Source organism: Strigops habroptila, chromosome 1 (assembly GCF_004027225.2).
Source record: "Strigops habroptila isolate Jane chromosome 1, bStrHab1.2.pri, whole genome shotgun sequence".
Lineage (NCBI taxonomy): Eukaryota > Metazoa > Chordata > Aves > Psittaciformes > Psittacidae > Strigops > Strigops habroptila.
In genome coordinates, this window is record NC_044277.2 from 34,843,750 (window position 1) to 34,867,905 (window position 24,156).

At 39.8% G+C, this 24,156-nt stretch overlaps 1 protein-coding gene across 1 annotated transcript in view; it reads left to right on the forward strand.

Annotated features, from left to right (window-relative positions):
• CPA6 (carboxypeptidase A6) overlaps positions 1-24,156 on the forward strand; it is a 93,178-nt gene that overhangs the window by 40,181 nt on the left and 28,841 nt on the right. Inside the window, exons 3-5 of the mRNA XM_030511078.1 lie at positions 6,112-6,187; positions 19,708-19,832; positions 23,313-23,427. Of these exons, the coding sequence (XP_030366938.1) occupies positions 6,112-6,187; positions 19,708-19,832; positions 23,313-23,427 (316 nt within the window). The remainder of the gene's footprint in view (positions 1-6,111; positions 6,188-19,707; positions 19,833-23,312; positions 23,428-24,156) is intronic.

Sequence of the window (24,156 nt, forward strand, 5' to 3'; positions counted from 1 at the left end):
AAACCAAGCTTGTGTGGCCACACCACACAAGTCCAACATGCCTCTGCAGTCACGATGAAGAGGGAGGGTGGGGAGAAGCCTTCCTGTTTGGGCAGAGGAGCACTCAGACAGACACATAAGCATTGTGGTACCTTCAGGACCATACCAGGCCTAACAGCATCACCATCTACTCATCACTTCCTTACAATGCACAGAGCAACACACTGGAGAAATATATGAGCCTTGGGAATAAATAAGCAGATGGGGTTATAGCAGAAGCTCCTTTCAATAATCTTTTACTGGAATGATGATAGTCCTTTCTCTGAAAGTAACTATGCTTGATATAATGTGTCACGGGAAGGATTATATCCAAGCTAAACAATCATCAGCTGTTCCATGCAAACGTGTTATTATAATGTGTTTTTTAGGAAGTGAATTCAAGTGAGTATGCATTCTGTTTCATTTAAGTAGATGTAGTAGGAGACTCTGACTTGGACGGTAACAGAATAGGAGTATTCGACCTTGGTGATGGGGCCCTGTGCCCTTGAGAAAGTTAGATAAACAAGTTTGGACATGTTGGCCTCAAAAAAGGGAAGTGTCAGCAAGAAAATCAGTATCTGGGTTGCAACAGCTGTGCGTGTGACCACAGAGCAATAACCAACTGTTAGCTAGAAGTAAGCGCGTGAACAAAAGGCTGTACCCTATCAGAAGTAATCTGATAGTGCGTGAACATATACTGAGACTATAAAAGCAGCTTTGTTGGAGTAACAAAGGTCTTTGGTAGAGAAAGCTATTGGAGTCCGTGCCGTCAATCTCCACAAGTAGACTACTGCAGCCTCCCCCTTGAGACAAAATGGGCATCTCCCAAGTTTTTGCATATCTTAATCCTGCACAGTTCATAGATTCATAGAATCATAGAATCAACTAGGTTGGAAAAGACCTTTAGGATCATCAAGTCCAACCTTTACCCCAGAACTGCCAAGTCTGCCACTAAACCATGTCACTGAGGGCCTCATCCACACATATTTTGAACACTTCCAGGGACAGTGATTCCACCACTTCCCTGGGCAGCCTGTTCCAGTGCCTGATCATCCTCCCTGTGAAGAAATTTTTCCTAATATCCCATCTAAACCTCCCCTGGAGCAGCTTGAGGCTGTTATCTCTTGTCCTATCTTATCTCCTTGTTGTTTACTTTCTTGCTTTCTTTGTTTCTCTTCAGTGCATATTTGTCTTGTTACTTCTGATTTTATTTTCTGCCCTTAGTAACTTCTTTCTTTCTCTTTTATATTTGAATACAACTAGATGACACTTGGGGGGGCAAGATGGTATCCGTTGCCATACAATTTTTGTTTGTCCGAAACAGAGACATGCACTGAAGCAACTGATTCCTACTTTCTGTTTGAGCTAGGTGGCTGTATGTTGCAATATTCCCAAGTCATTGGAGGCCAGCTTTGCTTGGAAAGGAATTGCTCCTTAGTTGGAACAAAACCTGGAATTTCTGCAGACATTCACCTTTCCAGACCATCTGTCTCTGGAATGAAGCTGTTTAAAAGTAGACTGCTAGTAATATAGCATTGGTTTAGTCCCTAAAATTTCCTGCTTGGGTAAAGTAGGAAACTCTTTTTTTCACCTGAAAGATGTCTTTCTTTGAAACTCAGATCTTCCCATGCCTGGGAATTAGTGGGCAACTTGCATATAAATTCAGTTTTCAGAGAACTCATCTGTGCTATACTGATAAATATCATGCAATAACATATTTTGCCTCCTCAGCATTTCTGCCTCCATTTCCCAAGCAAATCTATTTAATTCAAATTTATAGATTATCTAGATCTTCCTTATACCAGGAATAAAATCAGTTTTCCTGCCTTAATAACTAAAGGGCAGAAAAAAATATGTAATGCTATGTAGAAAATACAAATGGTGCTCTCTTCTGTTTGGATCAGCATCTGCTGTAACACAGAAAACCATAAAGAAGGGCTCAGAAGATTTGTAAAGTTCCCTTTCCAGATGCCTCCATCAATTCTCAGGAAGAAGCCCAACCTTAATTTAAGTGAGTAGTTTTTTCAACAGTATTGAGCCCCCAGTTGGAACTCTTCATCCCAGTAACAAAAAGAGTTAAAAAAATAAACATTTGAATATTTCTTAACATTCTGACTAGCAGAAGTGTTTGGCAGAGAAAAGGGAATAAGGCAATTGATCTTTCATCACAAATGATATCTGATGGCATATTGGGATCTGATGAGACGCTTTCATGCTGTAGCTTTTTTCACATGTGTCTTTCAGTGTGTAACTAGTTCCCAAGCCGTACTGAACCATTAAAGTGCAGTAGCTATGGCAGCTTGTTCTTGAGCACTATAATCCCTTCTTTAACATTAGGAATGGTTGCTTGTAAATGGAGATTTGTTTTCTTTCCATTTTTTTCTATAGATATTTGATTTATAATATATCATTCCTCAAATTGTGTTTAAAATACTTGCAAAGCCTTTGTAAACATACTTTTATTGAATTCCATGGGAGAGGAGAGATCTGATTAAGGTTCACATTAGCCAGGAAAATAAAACAATAAGAAAGATTTTCCTGAAGGAAATGAAGAATTTACATAAATGCAGTCCATTCTATGTGACTTCAGCAGGAAAGCTGCATGAGAGAGAACTACTAATTCCATCAGTAAAGAAGTTGTATACATGCTGCAGACTGGTTTCATTGAATCCATCTGGTCTGTTCATAGACAAAACCATGAAGTAGATGGAAAAAAGAATGTAAATGAAAAGAGCCAAAGAAATAAACCAATAGGTTTTAGACCCCGTTGGTGGCAGGGAAGATCACCCTTCCCAAGCCCATGTAGCATATTTTGTCTTTCAAAAGCAGCTGTGTAATGAAGGGTTAAAAAAAGCCATTGCATGTCAGTGCTAGCCAACAGCTGATCACCTGTTTTGCTCAGAGACAAGGCTGTCCCTGGGGACACCAACAGTCTGGCTTCTACTCTTTGCTTACCACTCTCATCTGGCCAGTTCATTTCATAAAGCTTGTGTATTGCCCTTTGCAAAGGCTTTCAACTGTGTTTACACAAAATTCAAATGATCTCACTAAGTCCTAGCTTTAAATTCCATTAGCCTAGTTGCTAGGGGTAAATTGAATGTTTGTCCTGCTAGATGTAAAGTTCTATATTAATTTCTACAAAATATATCCCATCTTACTGTTTGTTTAGAAAATTTAAAACATAGACTTTAAATAGAAAAAAAGTTTAGCAATGTTATGGTTATAAAAATAACCTTATCTGCATAAATCAGGAGAGGGCTGACATAGATCTGCGTGTATACATACATTTTCCTGGATGTATAAATGATCTCTTACTTCTTTCTCCTCAGCAGCTAGACATGAGGGATAGCAGAGGACTTCACCAGGGGGTGGTTCTGAGTGTTTGAGGTGCAGCTGCCATTTGTCAGCCACAGTCCATGATCTGGTAGATTTTATTGTTGGCTTTTAAACACTAGGTAGGCTGTTGGATTTCTACACTGACTTCAATGGGTATTGCATAGTGTTCAAGGTAATAGTTTAATTTCTTTAGTGTGAAATGTAAATAGGAATAATATAAAGCTAAAAAATAACCTTACAACTATGTTCTTTAACTGGTAGATGTCAAGAGTAAATCCAGATTTGGTATCTGCTTTTTTGAAGAATGTATAATGATTATCCACTGGCTGGCTAGCTACAGAAGTGGGTGTTAGCATATAGTTCTCAGGAATTCGGTGTATTCCTGCATTTTCTATGCACAAGAAAAAAAAAATTAACTGTCTTGTCATAACGGCTTAACCGCCTTTTCATAAAATTCTAACAGTACCAGGTATGCTGAACTGCTTCCTATGAGTTCTCCAGCAGCAGACCCAGACACAGCTTGAGGCATTTCCCAACAATGTGTCAAACGATCAATCTGTCACAGCACCAATATTTTTCTCTTTAAGGCAGGTCTTTCATCATATTGGAAATGACAAGAGTTGCTGAGCTAATCCAAGATAGTTTGGAGTGATGTGTATTAATTCAAGATTGTACCTAAGTGATATCTGTTCCTTCAAATTTCCATTACAGCTGCGTAACACATGCTTAGCTACTTATTTCATTAAAATCTGGTTTTTGTATGTCAATTGTCCCAATCCTTCCAGAAATGTCCAATGAATCTTTATTAGTTACTTCACCTTCACATGTCCTGGGCAATCATTACTTCTTTTTACCCATTTCCTTCTTAACAGCAATTTATCACTCTGAAAGAAATGAATAATGGGAAAGAATATTTCTGTTGCATGCATGATAAATTAAAAGCATCTATTTTTCTCATAAAGATGCAGCAGTTGTAGTACTCTAAGAGACTTATTCCTTCCTCTCTAAGTTTCTATACAGGAGGTTAAACTGGCTTGGAAGCATAGTAATTTCCCCTAACATTTTAGAGCTGCCAGATCATACCAAGAGTGCTTTCAGAAATCTTCCTGCTTAGGCATAGACTGTTTGTCAAGTAAGGTCAACAGCAGCCAAGCAGAATGGACTGAGGTCCACATCTCTGGGTACATCAGTGTTATTGCGGCCATAACCTGGAGTCTAACTGGACCGAAAACTTTCAGGCTATGAGGCTTTTGGAAGACTTAGGAGTCCTGGGACCTGTCTACAGGAAAAACTCAACAGGAGTGAAAACCAAAACTGAAGGGCTCAGACAGAAATAAGGATCAAAGGCTACATAAGTGGAGCAGATGTTGACTGGAGAGAAAGACTAAAGAAGAGTGGGAGAAGGGAAAACGAGTACCAGAAAGAGGCAGAGTAAACCATTTCAGAATTCAGTATTTATTAGTACTACTAAACCCAACAACCAGTGCATTCTTCTGAACCACTTACTGACAGTATTTAATGGTTACTTATATATTCATTAAGGACTCTTGCAGCAAAAGTGAGTCCTACCAGAGCTATAGCTGCAGTACACCAAAAGTAAGACCAGGTGGCTGCTCACTGAGGACAGCAGCAGTTTGGGAGCCTTCCTAAAACAGTAAGGCTGGCACATGCACACTCGCCAGTGTTGGTTCTAATTGACCATATATCTTCTGATCAGACTTAGAAGCTTCAGGAAGGTAGGAGAGTTAACAATACATTTAAGGGACAAACTCCTCTTAGTGACAAGGGAAATTCTACTGCATAAAATTACCAGATAAGGAGGAAGCTGGAAATAAAGAAATTTTTTTAAAGGGCGTTCTGGCTAGTGGATGGAACTGTAGAAATAAAGAAATGAGCAACCTCCAGGATCTCTTGGAAGAGGAGAAGCAGTGATTATCAACAGTACAAATTAAAAAACGTAGGAAAATGCTGGAATTAGCACTGGCCGGGAAAATTTATTTCATTCCTTTTGTGTATGGAATATGATGATGATGTCTTAGGTGCATGATTACCCCGTATATTTTCTATGGTTTCCAGCTTCCCATTGTTCATGACATGGATGATGGTCATTGGAAGGACAGCTATTTGGTTTATTGTGTCATCTTTGCAAAGTTATGTTCATTGAGATCCGCTAAAGAAAGTACATAAAATGAGCTGCTATTATCTAGAACCTTCTGAGCGTGTATGAACAGCTATTTTCTTCACAAAATTTGTGCAAGCTTTAATGGATAAAGCAAAAGGCATGTCCCTGATATGAAGGTCACCTCTCTTCTAAAGTCAAGTCCCCTCTTTAATGCGTGGGAACAGTGGGCTCTTCAAAGCCCATTAAATGTTTAAACATACAAAAGCAATGTACCTTACCTAATCTTGTCCTCAGAAACAGATTATTTGTTTTGGAAAAGAACAAAATTGTTTTGATCTGAAACAGACATTCAGTATGGAAGATGTCAGCCTGAATGTTTTAAATTAGAAGGAATGAACAAAAGCATTTACGCAGAAATATAGGGCCAAGCTGACACCCTAATCTGTAAAGAGCAAATCATCTCTACGTAACTGCATAACCAGGGAACAATTTTAGAAGCAGAGCTCCAGTTCACCCAACATTTTGCAGATATTGAAAAAGAGTACAAGTACAGTATCTATCTGAACCTATTTACTGTTGCATTGTGCTGCCGCAAAGAGCATTAAAGTGTCAATTCAATGTTCTGTTATTGGCAGTGATAAAGTTATACGAGTTGTTCCTGAGAGCAAGAGGGAAACGCAGATCCTGAGAGCTGCATTTAGCAGGCTTAAGGTGAGTATCATTATTTTCATCTTCTTTTTCTGATCTTTGTTGAAGACTACAGTGGGTTAACTGACATGCCTTTCATTTTGCACTTTACTTCAAGCTATTTTATATACTGAAAAGCAGCCTTTGCCCGTTAAATTCCTAATTTCCCAATAAAATAGCATAGGAATTGGATTCATCATGCCTAACAGTTTTAACAAGAAACACTTATTGCTTTAAAATAATATAGGTGCCATACTTACAAATTTGCTTTTTTTGGTCTTCCACTTCTTGCTAGCATACATAGTTGCATGCTTCATTATCTGGCTGATGGTTTTATTTAAAACACTGAGTTAATTCAAGATGCGAACACACATGGGAGTAGGAAAAAGGAAGTGGCTTCAGTTTTAGAATCTCTCTGGTAGAATAATTTTCTAGGGGCAGTCAAGAGTGTCTACAAGTCTCACTAGCAAGCCAGAAACTTTCTTCCGTGGCCTTTTCCTGCAGATATAAATGAAAAGCAATGGCGCCACTGTAGCAGCACAGCATAAGAGCACTCTGAAGTATGCTCCTTTGCTGGCAGAGCTAATGAAGGCCTAGGCCATCTTTCCACAGCATGTGGCCCATTATGTCAGAGGAGGATGGGGAGTATCTGTAATATATGTCTCTGGCTCCTGGGACATCATGGGAAAGACCACACCATGTACATGCGCTGTCCTCAGGCACTGGGGGAGGTACAAGCCTCATTAATAGTCTCCAAAACACAGCCTAACCAGAGCAGATCCAGGGAAGTAACAGCTTGATGACTATGTTGAGTTTGTTCCAGGAGTTGAACACGAGTTCCAGGCTCTGCCTTTTCCCCTGTGTTAGTTCACAGTCTTCTTGAGCCCGACAGGCAACAGTTGACTTCTCCCTGTATCTATGAAGGTAAATGAGTTTGATGGGCAGACTTACAGGCAGCATGGGCACAAGCTAAAGTCATTTGGTGCAGCAAATTCAAGCCTTCATCTGTGTCTGGCTGAAAAGAGTTCTATGGGCATAGACAAAGGAACGCTGTAACTTTGGCAGTCCTGTGACGTGCAGTTTTGGGTCACAGCAGAGCACCAGTGGTACCAAAGTTCTGGGAGCATGCACAAAAAACCTCTGGATTGCTCACTGTCTTCAAGGCCAGCAAACTATTAGGCAGCCTGTGATGTATCTCTGTCTTTGTTGTTGAAACCTCATGTAAGCGACTGTGTTCTCACTGAGGCAAAGAATGAAGGTGCATATAATTTTCTAGTCTGATAGTTAACATCTGGGGTACAACTAAATCAAATCTCAGTCCACATATCAAATCGAACAAAATGAAGATCTTAGAAGAGCACTCACACCTCCTGAAAAGCATTCCATCTTTCAGTTCTGACAAAGCCTTCTTGCTACCATGTTTTAAGAAAGCGGACAGAGCTACCTGAGGTACCTCAGCCCAGGAGAAGGCTTAATGCAGTCAAGACATGGATGCCTTGCTAGCTTTCATAGGAAGGCTAAGGCTGTCTTCATCACCTCTGTGCTTCTTAATGACATATTCAGTGAGTTCCCCACTCAAGATGCTATCTATCTTTTGTAAATCCCATTCTCAAGACATCCAACCTGTGCACATTGCATGAGGAATTTTAATGTTCAACAGAGACAGTGTTGCAATTCTATGTATTATAGCACTTTCTTCTGTAACACCCAACTCTCCTAGAGAATATTGTCGTATTTTTGTTTCTGCGGTGCTTACTAAGGGCCTGGCCCTCAGCTGTGAATGTTACTGTAATACCCCAAAAAGGATAATTGTTTTACTCCCAATTAGGGGAAAAAAAAAAAAAAAATCTATCCATAAACCCAAGAAGTACATGTGGAAGCTGGTATTTGCATTAATTTCTTCCCTCTGATGCTGGAACATAAAGAGGGACCACATGTGCTTTTTCCTTTCTCCTCATATTGCAAACCCTGCAAAGCAAAAGGGTTAGTCACCTTCTTGCAACTGTTTCTCATTACAGAACTCCCTTAGGCTCCCAGAAAGAGATCCCTTCACCCAATTCCATCAAAGTGGGAGCAGTAGAAACTTGGATAAATAATTGCATGCTATAACTGAGAGCAGGATAATAAAATTTTGGCAAACTGCATTGGAATCCGACTAGCTCATTAGAAAGTGATTGATTCTGATGAGGTAGTAAGCTGAGGAGGTTGAAAGGAAGATTCAAAATAGAGAGAGGGTATTGACACCCAATTTCATGAAAATAGGATGGATTTAGCTGCATTTTGGGTCTTGGAGCTCTTCCATCTACATTGGGTCAGACAGAAAGAGACATCTGGAGGGGTAACATGGAATGGATATGTTTAACATTAATTTATCATTATCTTACCTCTCCCCAAAAAAAATTCATTTTAGAATTTTCTTTAATTCACTTACGAAGGATAGGATCAACAATGACACTTATTAGGAGTGCCAAGTATTCACAATGCCAGCAACACTCAGTAGTAGCTGCAAGTCATCAGCTCCTATGAAGAGCTGTGTAGTTAGAGTATGTCAATTTTTTTGAGTCTTCATGTCAGTCTCCCCTGTCTTTCCTCCATCCCCAGGCTTCCAGAGTTGGAAACTCAACTGACAGTGGACTCATGTTCAATTTTTTAAACATGAGTCTTTAAGTGCAATGCTGATAAATGTGCTCAGGAGGAAATAGAAGACAGTGAACCAAAAAAAACCCCAAAACCTAAAAGTGCAAAATGTGCTACAAACAAAGCCCAGATATAGTCCCGTTGCTGTCTTAACGCAGGATGCCTGACAAACGACAGAGATATGAACAGAGGGGTCAACAAAAATACACAGATTGCTATAATTACAAGGACTGTGCTTTGGATTTTTACGTATTAGAATCAGAAAACCAGAATTAGTTTAAGACACATCTCCTTTGAATCCATTTTGGTTTGAGCAGTAAAATAATACCAACCTGTCATATTACTCACATGCTCTGTTCCTTGAGGGAAAAATAAAGCTGGAACTAGTGTCCTTCCAAGACACAGCAGTTTTGTACCAGAATAACCATCAAGTAGCACCAATTTCACTTTTTTTCTAGAGAAAGTATTTTGGGATTAACTGCAAGTAATTGGTCTATTGAAGAATGTTAATGTTTTATTTAAAGCCATTTGAAGACTTCAACCTCAGTTATTATACGGCCTGACAGTATTCTCCACCATTGTTAGAAGAACAAGAAAAGCCAGTGAAAATAAGTTACATTACTTTTATTCTCAAAGTGAGAAGGATGCCTGCACTTGGGTTTAAATTCAGACATATGTTTCTCTACCCTGGCAAGCTGGTCTATAGAGATGAGGTATCTTTCAAAGGTACCAAAAGTTATGCTGTCTAGTGATGTCAGGATTAGTCTCCATTAGTCAACCCGAAGAAACACAGAAATTGCAGTGCAAAAGTCAGGCTTGGGGTTGCCCTAGTGTGGTCCATGCGCAACATAAATGTTTTGAATTAAGTGCCAGGACAGTGCAAACACGGAGTAGATTCTGCACAAATGGATTGTATTCTTGTTGCAGGATTTTCCTTACATGCAACGGACCATCTATGCTGGTAACGAGAGAGAAGACAATACCTCCTGTCCTATGCTCCCTCCCCACTGTGTCTAGTGGAGGGAGTTTTACTATAGGCTCATAGTGGTCTGTGTTAATTCCAGCTATTTCCTTCTGCCTTTAAAATCTACATTTATAAGGCAGAGTCACTTTGCCTTTGCCTCTGGCCTATCTTTCACAATCCAAAGAATTAAAAGGCAAACTCACCTCTGTCCAGTTCAAATGAGTGTATCCTTCTGAAAGGCTTTATTACAAGGAAGTTTGAAAAAATTAACCTGATGGTCCTATTGCAAAACAGTGTATTTTGGTGTCTGGCAGAGATACCCCTTCTTATCACTCACTAATCTGGACAAAGGGAAAAAGTTGAGGAAGAAAATACATGGGCACTGAAAAGAATAGCAGTGTATCTTTCACTTGTTTTATCTGCCTCTTTCTTAATGCCTGTGGTAAACACTGTTCTTTTTTCCTGAGTAGACTTTGTCATTTACAGTCTGCTCTAGTTGCTTTCTTTCTTAAAGAAACACCAGGGCAGTGGGGAAAGAAGTGGGGAGAGCTTTGCCTTCTTCCACTATGAAGCCAATGCTGTAAAAGTCAACAGGTTGCAAGGTCCATCCCTTTTGGGAAGAGGATCAGCCACAAAATGAGTCCTTTCTTGAATGTGCATTTACAGAAACCTACACTTGAGACATCCTTGAAAGATCATCTTGGAATTGGCTGTATGTCCTGATGTGTTTGAAGTATCTTAGAATATGCTTCCAGTAATTAACTTGGCAGTCTAGCCACAGCGTAAACAACAAAACTCACAGAAGAAGCTGGATGACTACTCAGAGGCTTTAATCCACATGGAAACCTTTTGATCTCAAACAGGACTGCTCTTCTACCAATATCTGAGCTGTAATGTTAACTCATACACTTTTACAGAAGGTGTAGTCCCTTTAGACTTTTTAAACTTAGCATCTGGAGCTACTTAGGAGGGATTTTTGCCCCACCTTTTTTTAAGAAAAAAAAAAGTCCATATAATGTTTAGTGTAATAAACCCCTGAAACCTGCCTGAAGTATGTAGGCTCTGCTACAGTACAAATGCCATTGCCTATACTGAGTGAATAATGGATAATGAATGTTTCATTCCACACATTTAACTTTTGGTTCATGAATTGCCCAAAGGCAAATCACATTAGTCATAATCACTTGCTGAGTAATTTCCACAAATTAGTTCTGGTCTGTAGCTCCATTGCTTACAGTGCTTTGTTATTAATCATTATTATAAATTGATTCCTTCATCGGTTGGTTGTATTAACTTGTAGGTGACAAAATACTGCTTTTTTCACTGATGGGGTGGACATAGCATGTAGACCTGCAATGGCAGTAAAAATAGCCAGCCCCACAGATTAAAATTTGTCTGCTATGAGTTCTGAAAAGTTGCTTAAACTTGCATGTATTCAACCAATAAACTCATTCGCAGTAATGAAGCAAAAAGAAGCCTGAATGTACTGAGTCTGATTGGCCACCATCCCAGCCTGCAGAGCAGCTGCAGTTGGCTCTGGCCACTACCGCTCTTGTTCCAGTCAGGAACAGCAGGGGCTCAAAAGCTCCTAGGCATTGTGCACTGGCATGTATGGAACTACTTCTTAGGGCAGTAGGGGTGTCTGAGGTAGTAAGAAATGAGGCAGGCGTGGAACAGAGCATCATGGTCTTTTTGAGGCAGGACACACCAGTTTCTGTTTTTCACAAAGTGACAAAGGTAGTAGCAGCTGGGAGATGCCGTCAGTTCCTACATCAAGTTTCAGTTTGTGCAGGGAAGAAAAATAAAAGCCTGGTAATTGTGCTCAGCAAACCACCCCAGAACCTTGAACACCTTTTCCACAGTCCCTGTGCCAAAGACCACTAGAGCAGATATGAGTGAGTATGACAGGGGTGAATGACGGTGGAGCTCCTCCTCCAACTTTCATGAAAGAATACAAGTATGTTGCATAAGAGTGTTAAGGAACATTTTCATGTGGTTGTGATAGATTAAAATGCAGCAAATTCTTTAGCAATTCGAGTACAAACTCATGGAGTTATTTATTTTCCTAGCTGTAGATCACTGTCACAGTTTTTGGACTGGCTGCTGCTCTAACGCAATTACAGCCACCGGTCTTAGATGTTCTGCTGCAGTCCTGCAGTGTTCTTTGGTCTTATAAATACTGTCTCTTTTTTATAGATACATTACAGATCTTTGTTCCTGACCCAGTGCTGAAGACCAGAAATACATTTTTGCAAGCTCACTGGTTCACACTAATAACTTGCAAATTATTGCAGTAATCAACAAGCGAAAGAGAAATATTTAGAATGATAGTACAACAGTGCCCTGAGTATTACAGAACAGCCTATTCTCTGTCCCTCGGGCTCCTCTTGTTCATCCGTTGTCCCTCTGCTTCATACACTTCTCCAATGATTGGCTATTGTCTGCTACTCATTCTTGTTTAGGAGACAATTTGAGGAGCCTGTTACTGATTTATGAGCCCTTTAATGGTTTTAATTCTGTTGGACCTGACTGACAGAAACAAATGTTACATTCCCAAGTACTTTGCAATGAAACCAGGATTTGCTCAGGTCCTCAGACCCAGCAGATTCTGTTTATCTGCTCTGGAATTCTCCTTTGTAAGCGTCATTTTTGAAGCACTACTTCATTTGAGCCTGGACTGATAACTTCTACTTGATCGGTGGTCTACAAGCACTTTTTATCACATATGCCTGACTGGGATGGAGGCTGTTTGTGTAGGTAGCAAAGAAGCTACTCCTCTGTGAACATTCCTGGCATAATAGAGTTACGCCACTCATTCTTCAGTAGCTTTTACAAAAGAAATTCCTGGGCACAGCCAGGCACTTCTTTAACTTTGTGAGGAGCCAGCCTAGCAGGCCTTGAAGCCACAACTCCATTTCCTTTTGTTTGTTTTCTAGCCCCTGCAGCAGCTGCTTATCCATTGTAATCCCTGAATTGATCCTGTCATTGCAGTTCAGGGAATCAGAAAAATATCTCATAGGGGAAAAGAATCCCTTGGCTATAAATCTGGTAGTTTACAGCTCCATAGGCAAATGCTGAAAAAAGGCTTCAGAGAACAAAAGCCCGTCTGAAAATGCAGTAAGAAAGCCTGTCTGCCCAAATGGAGCTATTCTTACTTTACGGATGGAAAGAATTAGCTCAGTAGCCAGGACTATATGCATTTTACTTTGTACATACAGCAAATGTATGTATATACTCAGATTCTTTAGTCATCAGTCCAGATTTTACCCTAACTCATAGTTAGGCTTCCAGTCAGATATGCGTATAATATTTCAGATACACAGGCAACAACAGAGGTTATTCACCAGTATATCTAAATACGTTTATAAACCACTTGCCAGGCTCAGAAGGAAAATGTTCCAGGAAGACTTGAGAGGAAGATGCAAGATAGATAGAACAGGAGAGCCCATGTAGTGAGTGTATTGTTCTCACAAGACAGAGAAAGCCTGAACTTTCTGGGATGGGAGGAATCTGCTTCCTCTTTTACTGGTGGGGAAGCCTGAGTTCAACAAAGTCACCAGCACAGCCCCAGTGGGAGCAGGATTAGACCATGGGATTACTATTCTATTTCTTGTGCAGTGCGGCAACAACTACAAAATGAACCAAGCCATAAGTAGTTTAATAAGAAACAAAATAGGGGTTTGGTTGGGTCTTTTTAATGAGTCTGTTAAAGACTGTTTCATGTCTGTCAAATATACTCATTCCAGTGGCATCTGTATTTGTAAGAACAGATATTCAATTACCGTATAATAGTGCATGAGTTTTTCCTCAGTGACTCTCTTGAGGATAGCCTATGACTTCTTTTCTGCAGTGTAGAGACCTGTGTAAAATTATACCGATGTAAGTAGAGTGGCAAGACCATTACCGTGTTATAGTTCCACAAAGATCTGCAAAACTCAAAACTTCAAGCTGTGCATTGTTTGCATTCTGTTCCTGCCAGTGTTACGGCTGCTGCAATCCTATGAATCAATCCTGATTTATTGGCACAATTATTTTTACCAGCCCACTGAAAAGCAAATAAATACTGAAAAGTTAGAGCCAATTAAATGTCTAGTGTGCTCAATAAGAAACTTAAATTACTTTGCACCAGCAACTTGTAAGTCCTTCTAGAAAGTACAGGGAATCCCACACTTAATTGCCACTGGGCCGTTTTGCTGCACATAAAGGGCAGCTGAAGGAGATTTGCAGTCACGACTGCCAATTAAGGAACTTAATGGGAAGGGGCAAGTGAGGATGAAATCAGGCCTGATCCTGAAAACATTTGCAAGAGTGAAGACATTAGAGAGGAGCTATTCTACTCTTTCCAGGTACTACATCACAGTTATAATTAGACACCAGTGTCAGAGCCAACAGGAATCATTCTTCCTTCATTCTTTCTTTGCAAATGTACCAATAGAAGCCTAAAATTCTGTTGCACGCTATATATGGGCATATGAGGAATATTTGTGTACATACATATACGTGACTATGTTTCTCATGTTTCACAAACATATGGATGTAAATGGAAACCCCATATATCCTGAGAGAGCCTATGACATGCTGATAGAGCCCATGAGCAAAGAGGATCACCACTTGCATTACTGGCTGTGCCTTCCCTTTTAAAAGACCCTCAGAAATGCCAAGCCATTTCAACTGATGGCATCATAACAATAATTATATTCTGAACTTTACAATTGTCAGAATTTCTCAAAGAAATCCATTCATAGTGATGTTAAGGACAAGGCCAGCTTTGGCACACGTATTGCTGTATACAAGTCAGTAAGTATAAAAACTGGAATTGCTAGGTAGTAAAGCATAACAAAATTGCTGTCTTCATGGGCTATAACACAGATAAATAATATAAACAATTTTGTCCAGATACTAAATGTAAATCACTGCGGAGTTATTCTAGTTATTTTCAATGACAAGCGTCAATCATCACTTTTGATAGATACACAATCACAGGCCTGATGAGAGGGCTAAGCATCTTCCTTTCAGGCTAAATGGAAGAAGAAATTAAACACCTGTTTACGAAAGAGTAGTGAGGAACAACTGGAGGCTACTGCCCAAGAAAATAACTTTAATTACAAAGTATAAGCTGGACTAAGCCCGGTGGTCTAAAAAAGCTGGGGGTTTCTTTCAGTGATTTGAATGAAAAAAAAAAGAACTATAGGATTTATGCAGCCATGGATGTATTCCTTGGGAAAAAACAAGGAGATGACTTTCTTCCAAGGCTCGCTTTCCACAGGCACAGAACAAACTGAAGGAAAACTTGGAACTAGTGAAGAAAAAAACTCCCTGGTCTGGTTTCTGTCTTGGCAAGGCAACAGAGCTTTGTGTACATCTTTTGTGATATGTAAGCTTATAGCAATGAAATGTTTGTATTCTTGCAAAATTATCTGCATCACTTTTAATTTAGGAAGAAATTCGGAATTCTTTTAGCTCCACACTAGAATCTTTCAAAAATATTTGTCCCTTTGCCCTGTGCTGACATTTCATCACCATACTGACCAAAAGCTAGAGACATAACTAATGAGTTCAGGGTTTCTGTAGCTTGGAAGGTGTCCAGGTAAGAGCTGATACATTTATATTCTTGAGCTGTCTTTAACACCGCAGTTTAAAAAGAAACTGCCTACAAGGAAAACAGTCCTTTGGGTTTGCTTTCCTAAGCACAGATTGAATCCCAGGGACTTTTATGGGACGAGTGAGGTTGAAAAAAGAATGTACAGTTAAAAAAGAATGCTTATTATGTAGTCACAATTATTAATTACACCCTTTTTGTTAAATAAAGCAATAATGTGCTTAAATCCTCTAGGGAAAAGCGTCTGTCTGTATGCTTTTACATACCATTTCTTCTCATAGAAAGCAAGTTAGGATGCTCATGCCTCCAGTGAGATTCTGGGAAAGAGCGTTCACTGGGCATCTGCGTATCCACCACTGTCCCTGAGAATCGGTACGTGGAGTCACACCAGAGTGCAACAGCAGGCGCTGAGTAATCGGTCTCCAGATCCCAAGTGTGAGCCTGCTGAAAAATCCTGCCTGGACTTCTGCTTACTGTCCAGAGGCTTGAAACAGCCCAAGACCCTCTAAAGGCAACCTGCTGCCTAACAGATAAGAAAAGACATGCAAAGGAGCCAGTTCTGAAAAGGAGATGAGTGTATTTAGGTTTGCAGAAATACTCTAAAGCATAGTTTCTCCTCTAGCCTTGAGATACTAGGTGAATTTTGAGGTTGAAATGTTTGGCTGTGTGTTCAGGGGATTCTGTAGGATTTCTGCATCGGTTCCTTTTGTAGCTGGAGAATCTTCCTCCCACCTAGCAAATTCCACCACCCACACTGCACATAATGTCATTTGGCACTGACTGGTACACCATCCATACTACTATTTAGCAGCTAATGTGTAATGTGTGGCTATAACAACACCCCATCATAAAGAGGATAGGACAACAATTCATATCACTACCAGTAGCTAGCCAATGGAGCCCAAGATGGAAATGCAAGGCATGCTTGCCAGAGGAATGATGCTGAAAGAGTGATGACTCCCATGGAGCCCTCAGTACCTATGGGAGATGCAGTGATGAAGTTTCCTAAAGCTGGCAGTGAGTAAAGGATAGTTGGACTTGCTCAGTCCAAACATGCCTGCTCTGAAATCCATCTTCCTTTTGTCAGTTTTCAAGCACCGTCTCTATGTCACACCAAGGACAAGCTGAAAGCTGCAATATAAATAACATGTCTGCTGGAGAAATGTGTTTCTTGTTATATGCTTTATAAAGCAGAATTAACTCAGCAATTGAAGTGGTGCTCTGGACAGCACAGGTAACATCTGCCAGAGGAGCACTGAGCGCTTCGTTTACATTGCAGAGGATGAGAAGTGGGAGTCAAATAAAACCAAATTACCCAAATAGGAAACTGAGCTAAGAGGAGCAATTTGCCTTCTAAAAATGGGATTTTTTTTTTTGTCTCACTTCCAGGACAATGTCAGAAGCGAAATGTTGCATTTTTGCCAACAGACAGTAGCGGTGTGCAATATACTGCTGACTTCATTAAAAGATTTCTTCTGCTTTTGGTATTCCCTTGCAGACAGTAATGTGAGGGGCAATTAGAATACTGCAGAAATTAAAAAGCTTGTGATCTAGTGACCAATAGAGTGAATATTGGTTGGTTTACCCCCTCCAGTTTGCCAAAATTAATCCTGAATAGTTCTCAAGAACAAAGACAAGTTTCAGGTGTATCTCAATCATGATTTTTTTTCTTTTTATTTTTTCATTTTTGTAACTTCTATTTCCAATTTTGTGTGATTAGATATTGCCATTGCCCAGGAAACACTTTAGTTGCTCTTAGCTTGTATATAACATTTTGCTGTTATTTTTATAAAGATGGCTCAAGCTCAGCTGATTGATATGCCGTTACTCCAAGAGCAACAAATATACCCTCTGTGATGTGTATTTTTAGGAATAAATCTTGGAAGTCAAATGCACATTTCTAATTAACCATGTGTGAAATCAAACATGTTGAATTAGAGGGGAATGTTACTGGATGCCTGTAATTATTCAAAATACAGAAGATGATAGATAAACTAACAAACAAACAAGGTGTTAGCACAGTGAGAGGATATTTATTTATAAGCAGCATTTAGCACCATTTAATTCATTAGTTCAGTTTCTACTGACCATCTGTCATAGCTGGTATCAGCTTCACAAGCCTTGTGAACTTTGCCAGTCCTGGTGTTAGACTTCAAAAAACGCTGCGCCCACCCACCACTGTCGAACGGATCCACAGACCATATTGTGGCAGCATGAAACAAAGAGGGCTTTTGGCAGGAAGAGGCTGCCCCTGCATTTCAGGGGGGTTGGCCTTCCAAAGTAGCAGGCATTTAATTGGATTAACTAGATTGAAGTCACTACTGCTTGAAGAGGTAGCATCAAGTTCAGCGTCAGATGGTTTCTGGGTAATCAGAATATTATTACTCAGAGCCATTTGAGAAATAGTGGGAGCTAAGCCCTTGCTGCAAGATTGTACTCTCGTCAAATAAGGTTCATAGCAAGACCAGGCGAAATGCATTAGATATTTTCAAAATAGCTTGTAGGGCAAAGAAGAAGCCAGGAGCTGTTAAAATATAGATGATAAAAACCAGAAATCTGGAAAGCAAGCGAGGAAGGAAGGGACGCTCATGAGGTGTTTCCATGACTTTCATCAATGCAGCCTAGCACAGTTGATTGCAATAAACTTCCAAAGATATTTATCAAGTATTAATTCTTTTTTAAATTCTCTTTAAGAAATATGGGGACATGGTAGTCCCTCTCAATTCCCCTCTTTGTATTCAGCTCACAAACTTACATATTTTTAAGGCCTGTGGATCTTGACGTGCATATTTGTCACATTGACACACAGGTTGTTGCTGAGACTCATTTCTATCATTCCCTGAGACTATCCAGCAGCTATGGGAAGAGGTTTGTTAACTTGTGTTCTCCCCACTGTCCTCACACTGGCTGAGGATGAACTGTTCTCACCTCTGATGAACACTGTGTGCATCTGTTGTTGGTACAGCTGAGCACTACAACATTATTTTGCTACACGGTGCAGAACACAGAGTTTCAAGTCCCTGCCTGCAAACTTTCTTCCTTTCTTGAAAATTCATATTTTGGGCTGAAAATTCCAAGTGTATTTCAGATTTGGCAACAAAAGAAAGTAAAAATGGACAAGAAGCATCCCTTAGGTATGCACAGATGTAGGTAGCACACTAATAATTGTGGCATCATTTAATAGCTTCTTTTTTTTTTTACAAGATTATAACAATTTTATTATCTTAATCCTGTTATTTTGACATTTTATGTAAAATCATTGTGTAGGTCACAGTACTGGTGACCTTAGAATCATAGAATAGTTAGGGTTGGAAAGGACCTAAAGATCATCTAGTTCCAACCCCCTGCCATGGGCAGGGACACCACACACTAAACCATGTCGCCCAAGACTCCATCCAACCTGTCCTCGAACACCGTCATGGGTGGAGCATTCACAACTTCCTTGGGCAACCCATTCCAGTGCTTCACCACCCTCACAGTGAAGAACTTTTTCCTTATATCTAATCTAAACTTCCCCTGTTTAAATTTGAACTCATTACCCCTTGTCCTACCACTACAGTCACTGATGAAGAGTCTCTCCCCAGTATCCTTGTAGGCCCCTTTCACAAACTGGAAGGCTGCTAAGAAGTCTCCATGCAGCCTTCTCTTCTCCAGGCTGAATAGCCCCAACTTTCTCAGCCTGTCTTCATACGGGAGGTGCTCCAGCCCCCTTATCATCCTTGTGGCCCTCCTCTGGACTTGCTCCAACAGCTCCATGTCCTTTTTATGTTGGGGACACCAGAACTGTACGCAATACTCCAAGTGAGGTCTCACGAGAGCAGAGTAGAGGGGCAGGATCACCTCCTTCTGTTACTGACTTTTGATCTCTTTCTTTATTATCAAGAATAAAATTTGGGTAGACTTTGCAAACAGCACCGATATATGCTGCACTACCTCTCTTTAGTGTTCTTTTGTTTCACTGCCCTAGTGAAGATAGAAAATGCCTTGTGAAATAAAAAGACTCATGGAATCCATAGGAGCTAATACATAAGGAATGTATAGTAGTCTGAGGAGATGCATGAAGCTGGAGGTAGTTTTTGTTTCATGCTGTTTGAGGAGGCACATTCTTGAGACCATTCTCTCTTCCCATTGGCAAATCTCCCACTAGAGTTGTGGTAAGCTGGACACAATCATTTCTCAAAATCTGCTCCATTAGCATAGACGTCGAGCTGGACCAGCCAATACAGTTTTATTGTCTATACTATGCCCAGAGTGTTTGCCTACACAGCTTCAAGCATGCCATCTCCTGGATTTCCCCACCTACACTGAATGCATATGAATTACAGGTTGGTTCCTGCACTACAGGTGGACTTGTGGCAGCCCAGCAGCCCCTTCCACATCGTCGAAGGTACGGTCACCGATGTGCGAGTACCTCAGAACACATCCCGAAGTCTACTGCCCTACCTCCAGCAAGCAAACATCCAGTACACGTAAGCCTGTGCTTTGCTTATTGTGCCTTGCACCAGAGATCTGGCCTCCAAGGCAGGTCTGCAACTACTATACCAAGTGCACTTGCGAATATGTTCCACATCATAGCAATTAGACTGGCAGACTGCTAGACATTGCCAAGAAAACAACCATTTTAATGGGAAAGCAGAAAATCTCCCACAAGCAGGCAGTTTTAATTAAATGTCCTCCTTTGGAGTCAAGCTGAAGTGTTTTCAATGTATATGAAATCACATATGTTAAGAGAGGGATGGTAATTACTAACTCTACAGCCTGCTTTGCCTCTCTCTGTATTTAACAGGAGCAAGGTTTGTTTACAAGTGTGCTGCTGCAAACGCAGAGGCAAGCCTTCTTCATGAATTATAAAGGAATGTACTAGTTCTCTTTTAAAAATCTCCGTTCCTCGTGACGCAACACAAGTCATTCAGAACAAATACACTCTAAGGATCACATATAATTTGTAGCATTTCTTAAAAGCTTTCAAGACAGTTTTGGAGTATACTTATGATCTCATATTTTTCAATATGATATACTAGACAAGAGTAATGATCTTGTCGTTAAAGCCTTTTCAATGAAATGCCTAAGCATCTGAATAATCAACTGATGAGTTATTTGAATTCTCAAACATTTGCTGAATAAAGCCCTATGTAAGGCTATATATACTTATTTCTCAGTGAGGAAACGATAGCATGAATCATATTGTATATTATATGTATTATCAGAATTCCATTTTTATTGTGACAATGGTCTCTTATTAATTCTTCATTCTAAAAGTACAAAAACAGACATAAGGAAATTAATTATGCATGCCCAGTAGCTGAAATTCAGAGGGAATTTCATGTGGGTGAAAAACTGCTTCAGTTTTATTTGTGTTTAAAAATAAGACGGGAATTTCTGTAATTGTATTCCTGTGCTTGTACAAAAAGTGTCCCTTAATTGCTGTGCCCCAGCATTTGTAGTCACGTCTGCTGCTGTTCCTGCTCGCAGTAATCACCTTTAATGAAATGACAAACACTCCCTGTACTTGAAGACCTTTACTTAGGTTGCAGAGCAGCGTGTGCAAGGGCAAGAACTGTGAGAGCAAGGGATCTCTGCAGTTTACCTGAAACAGAGCACTACAAATACAAGAACATTACATTTATTTTCCACAGGGAAAATTTCCTCTCTGACATTTGCTGCACAAGATGTTTGTGCTTAGAAGGAAGCCGGGCAGCATTTTGTCAGCTCCACACTGTTTTTTGCTCTCCTTCATCTCCTCACTGCCCATTTCAGATTCCTTGTATGCTGGGTCCCAGCTACCAGGAGCAAAACCCTGCAAAGCCTTGGATGAGCATATGCTTGCCTGATAAGCCTCCTCAGATCTGTAACTCCACAAGAGCAGGGAGGATTTGCCATGAGAGCAGCAATAGCTATAGCCAGGGAATGGCAGGAGTGGGGCTGCTGCGACAGCTGTGCACAGCCATGCCCCCAGAGCAGCCAGGATGGGGACCGCAGCCCTGAGCTGGAGTGCAGCTCCACAGCCAAGGGGCTGAGATGCTGGGCAAGGCTTCACACAGCTCCTTTTCTCATGGCTGTTTTTCACATGTTTAAAAAATTTATTTTATTTTTCACACAGTATTTGCAAATGAGTTTAATTGCTACATCCCTTTGGGAGCTGGAAAAGGTGAGGCACACACCACGTAAAACTTCAGGCCGACACCTAAATTGTGACGAATTTATAAAGACAGGGAACATTAAGCAGCCTGAATACTGAACAAGGCCACCAGCCCTTGCCTGTAAGACAGGCTTATCTGTCCCAGTGTTTGACTTTATGACAAGAAGACGGTCATGAAAACAAGCCAGGCACCAGATGAGCTCTTACTCCACCAAGTTGCCTCAGTTGTAAGTTCTCTGGCAATGAAGCCGCTTAGGTTGTATTCGGGCCTGAGTGACTTAAGAGCCTTTGTGTTATAAGCACAAACAGTACACAGTCATTTAAGATTAAAGAAAGATTATCAAATCTCATTTGGTGTACAGGCACATAAACAATCAGGAGTTGTAAAATTAAAACTATTATTGTAAAAGTGAACAAACAGAGCTTGATCCTGGTAGGTACTTATATTAATCAGAATTCAATAACGCAGGCAAGTATTTTTTTAACATATTAAATACCTTAATGACTTGAATAAAACCACTGCTTTAACTTAACTACAGGCTTAAATGCTTTACAGTACTGGTCTTAGAGTGTATAGCAATTCAAGACTATAAGCCCTTAGCTTGATTAATGAAACTGGTAGATGTAGAACAATATAATTCCTAATTATACAATTACTTCACTAATATGTTTGAAGCTGGGCATAACCTTTACTTTGATATTACATATAGGTAGACCTATTTGAGGTATCTGCTGCTGATACCTGATAAGCTGAGTTAGGATCAGAGTGAATACAGTTTCTTTCTGTCTTTTTCCAATCATTGCAGCTAATGCCTACAAAACTTTAAAAGGTTGAATGTGACCATCATTTTGCAGGAATGATGGTATGGTGATTACACCTTGCCATGCTTTAGGAGAAGGTGGTATGCAAGGATGAGTCGCAGTTTTACAGTGATGTTGTACAGTGATGTTGTTACTGATGTCAGTGACAATATTCCCAGCTCCTGCCAGTGTATAATGGAAAAGATAGATGTTCCAACTTCTTCAATATAATTATTTTTTTATGCTTTTATTTAAAATTTTTATCATAAAACTGGAAAGTTTTCAGCTTACACCACTGTCTGCATTTTGCTCTTAATGCGAAGAACCTCTCACTTCTTATTGCAAGCAGATTTAATTTTCACTAGTATTGTTTCATGTTTTTCCTGAGTTATTTGAAGATAACTGGCAAGCAACTACTGCAGAGCAGATAGTGTAAACAACAAACCACACTTAAGATTTTTTCTTTGCTGTTTGTTGTGTTTCGGACAGAATAATAATACTGACAAGTTCTTCATTTTTTTGTTGCGCCTCTACAACTTGTAGGTATATGTAATGTTCCATGCCAGTACAATAACTCCCAAGAGAGAGTATGTGCATGTTTTTCTAAGCCTAAAAAGATTTTTTTTAATGGTTTTGAAATCAATTTTTGAAGATCCATGATTACTTGGTATAACTGGATTATAAAAGAAGAGAGCAAATGCTGCTCCATAAACAAACGAAAGCGACTTCTCCTTTGCGTTGGCTACTTTATTTACATCATTCTGTTTTATTCACTTAACAAGCTCATTGTGGTTTTTGAAGGCATTGTTACATTTCAAAGCAGCTGGAGTATTTATGTAGCAGCATATATTAAAATAAGCCTGAAGCACTCTATTGTCAAAATATAACAGATGAAGTAATGTCAGAATGCTTTAACTCCTCCTATATTTCTTCTAAATGTGGTTGTTGTTCTGCTTTAGCCTGTGTGTTCTACTAGCTTTTCAGTAATGCCACTGTCTTTTTTACCTAGGATTCTCATATCAGACTTACAAGAAGCAGTAGAAAACCAAACTGGACTGAGGTCATACAGGAATCGAAGGTCCCTCTCTGAGCATAATTATGAAGTGTATCACTCCCTGGAAGAAGTACGTGAAAATTCATATTGTTCCTCTTATCCACTACAATATTGTTTTTAATAAGGCTAAGATTTCACTCTCTGCAAATTATGGTTACCTGTTCATCTTCAGAAATGTTCTAAATGTTTATTCTTCAAAAATAAGCACTATCTTGAAAATATATATATTTTTTAATATTTGTATTTAAGGCTTATATTTACATGTAACTATCTTTGACAGCTTCTAAGTTTTGTTTTTAAAGTAGGCCTTTTACTCTGATGGAATAAGAGGTTTCATTGAGTGATTAGTCTCACCGAGTCATTTAACTAAGACATATGAGCAAGTGCTAAAGTATTTGCGCAAGAGGCCCAAAGACTTAAAAACACTTAGATTACACACTTAAGTATAAGGGATACCATCCTGGATGATAGCTGGGCAAATAATTTCTGTTGATTTCAGACTGCTCACATACACAGTTTCAGTCTGCATCAAAACAAAGTCACTAGGCAGAGCATGGAGGATGCTGCAGCAAAATGAGATGTGGACCCTGTGAATCAAATATTGCAGGTAGTATTAAATCCTGCAGGTCAATCTCTTTGCCATTCTGTGTTCTGACAGACAAACTCAAGGACCTTCTTCCTTCATTCCATTAATATTTATTGCGAATGGCAGATCAGCCCCATCCCCAGATTTTTCACAGACAACTAGTGCATTTCAACAATAAAATATTTCCAACAAAAAAATGGGGAAAAAAATCCC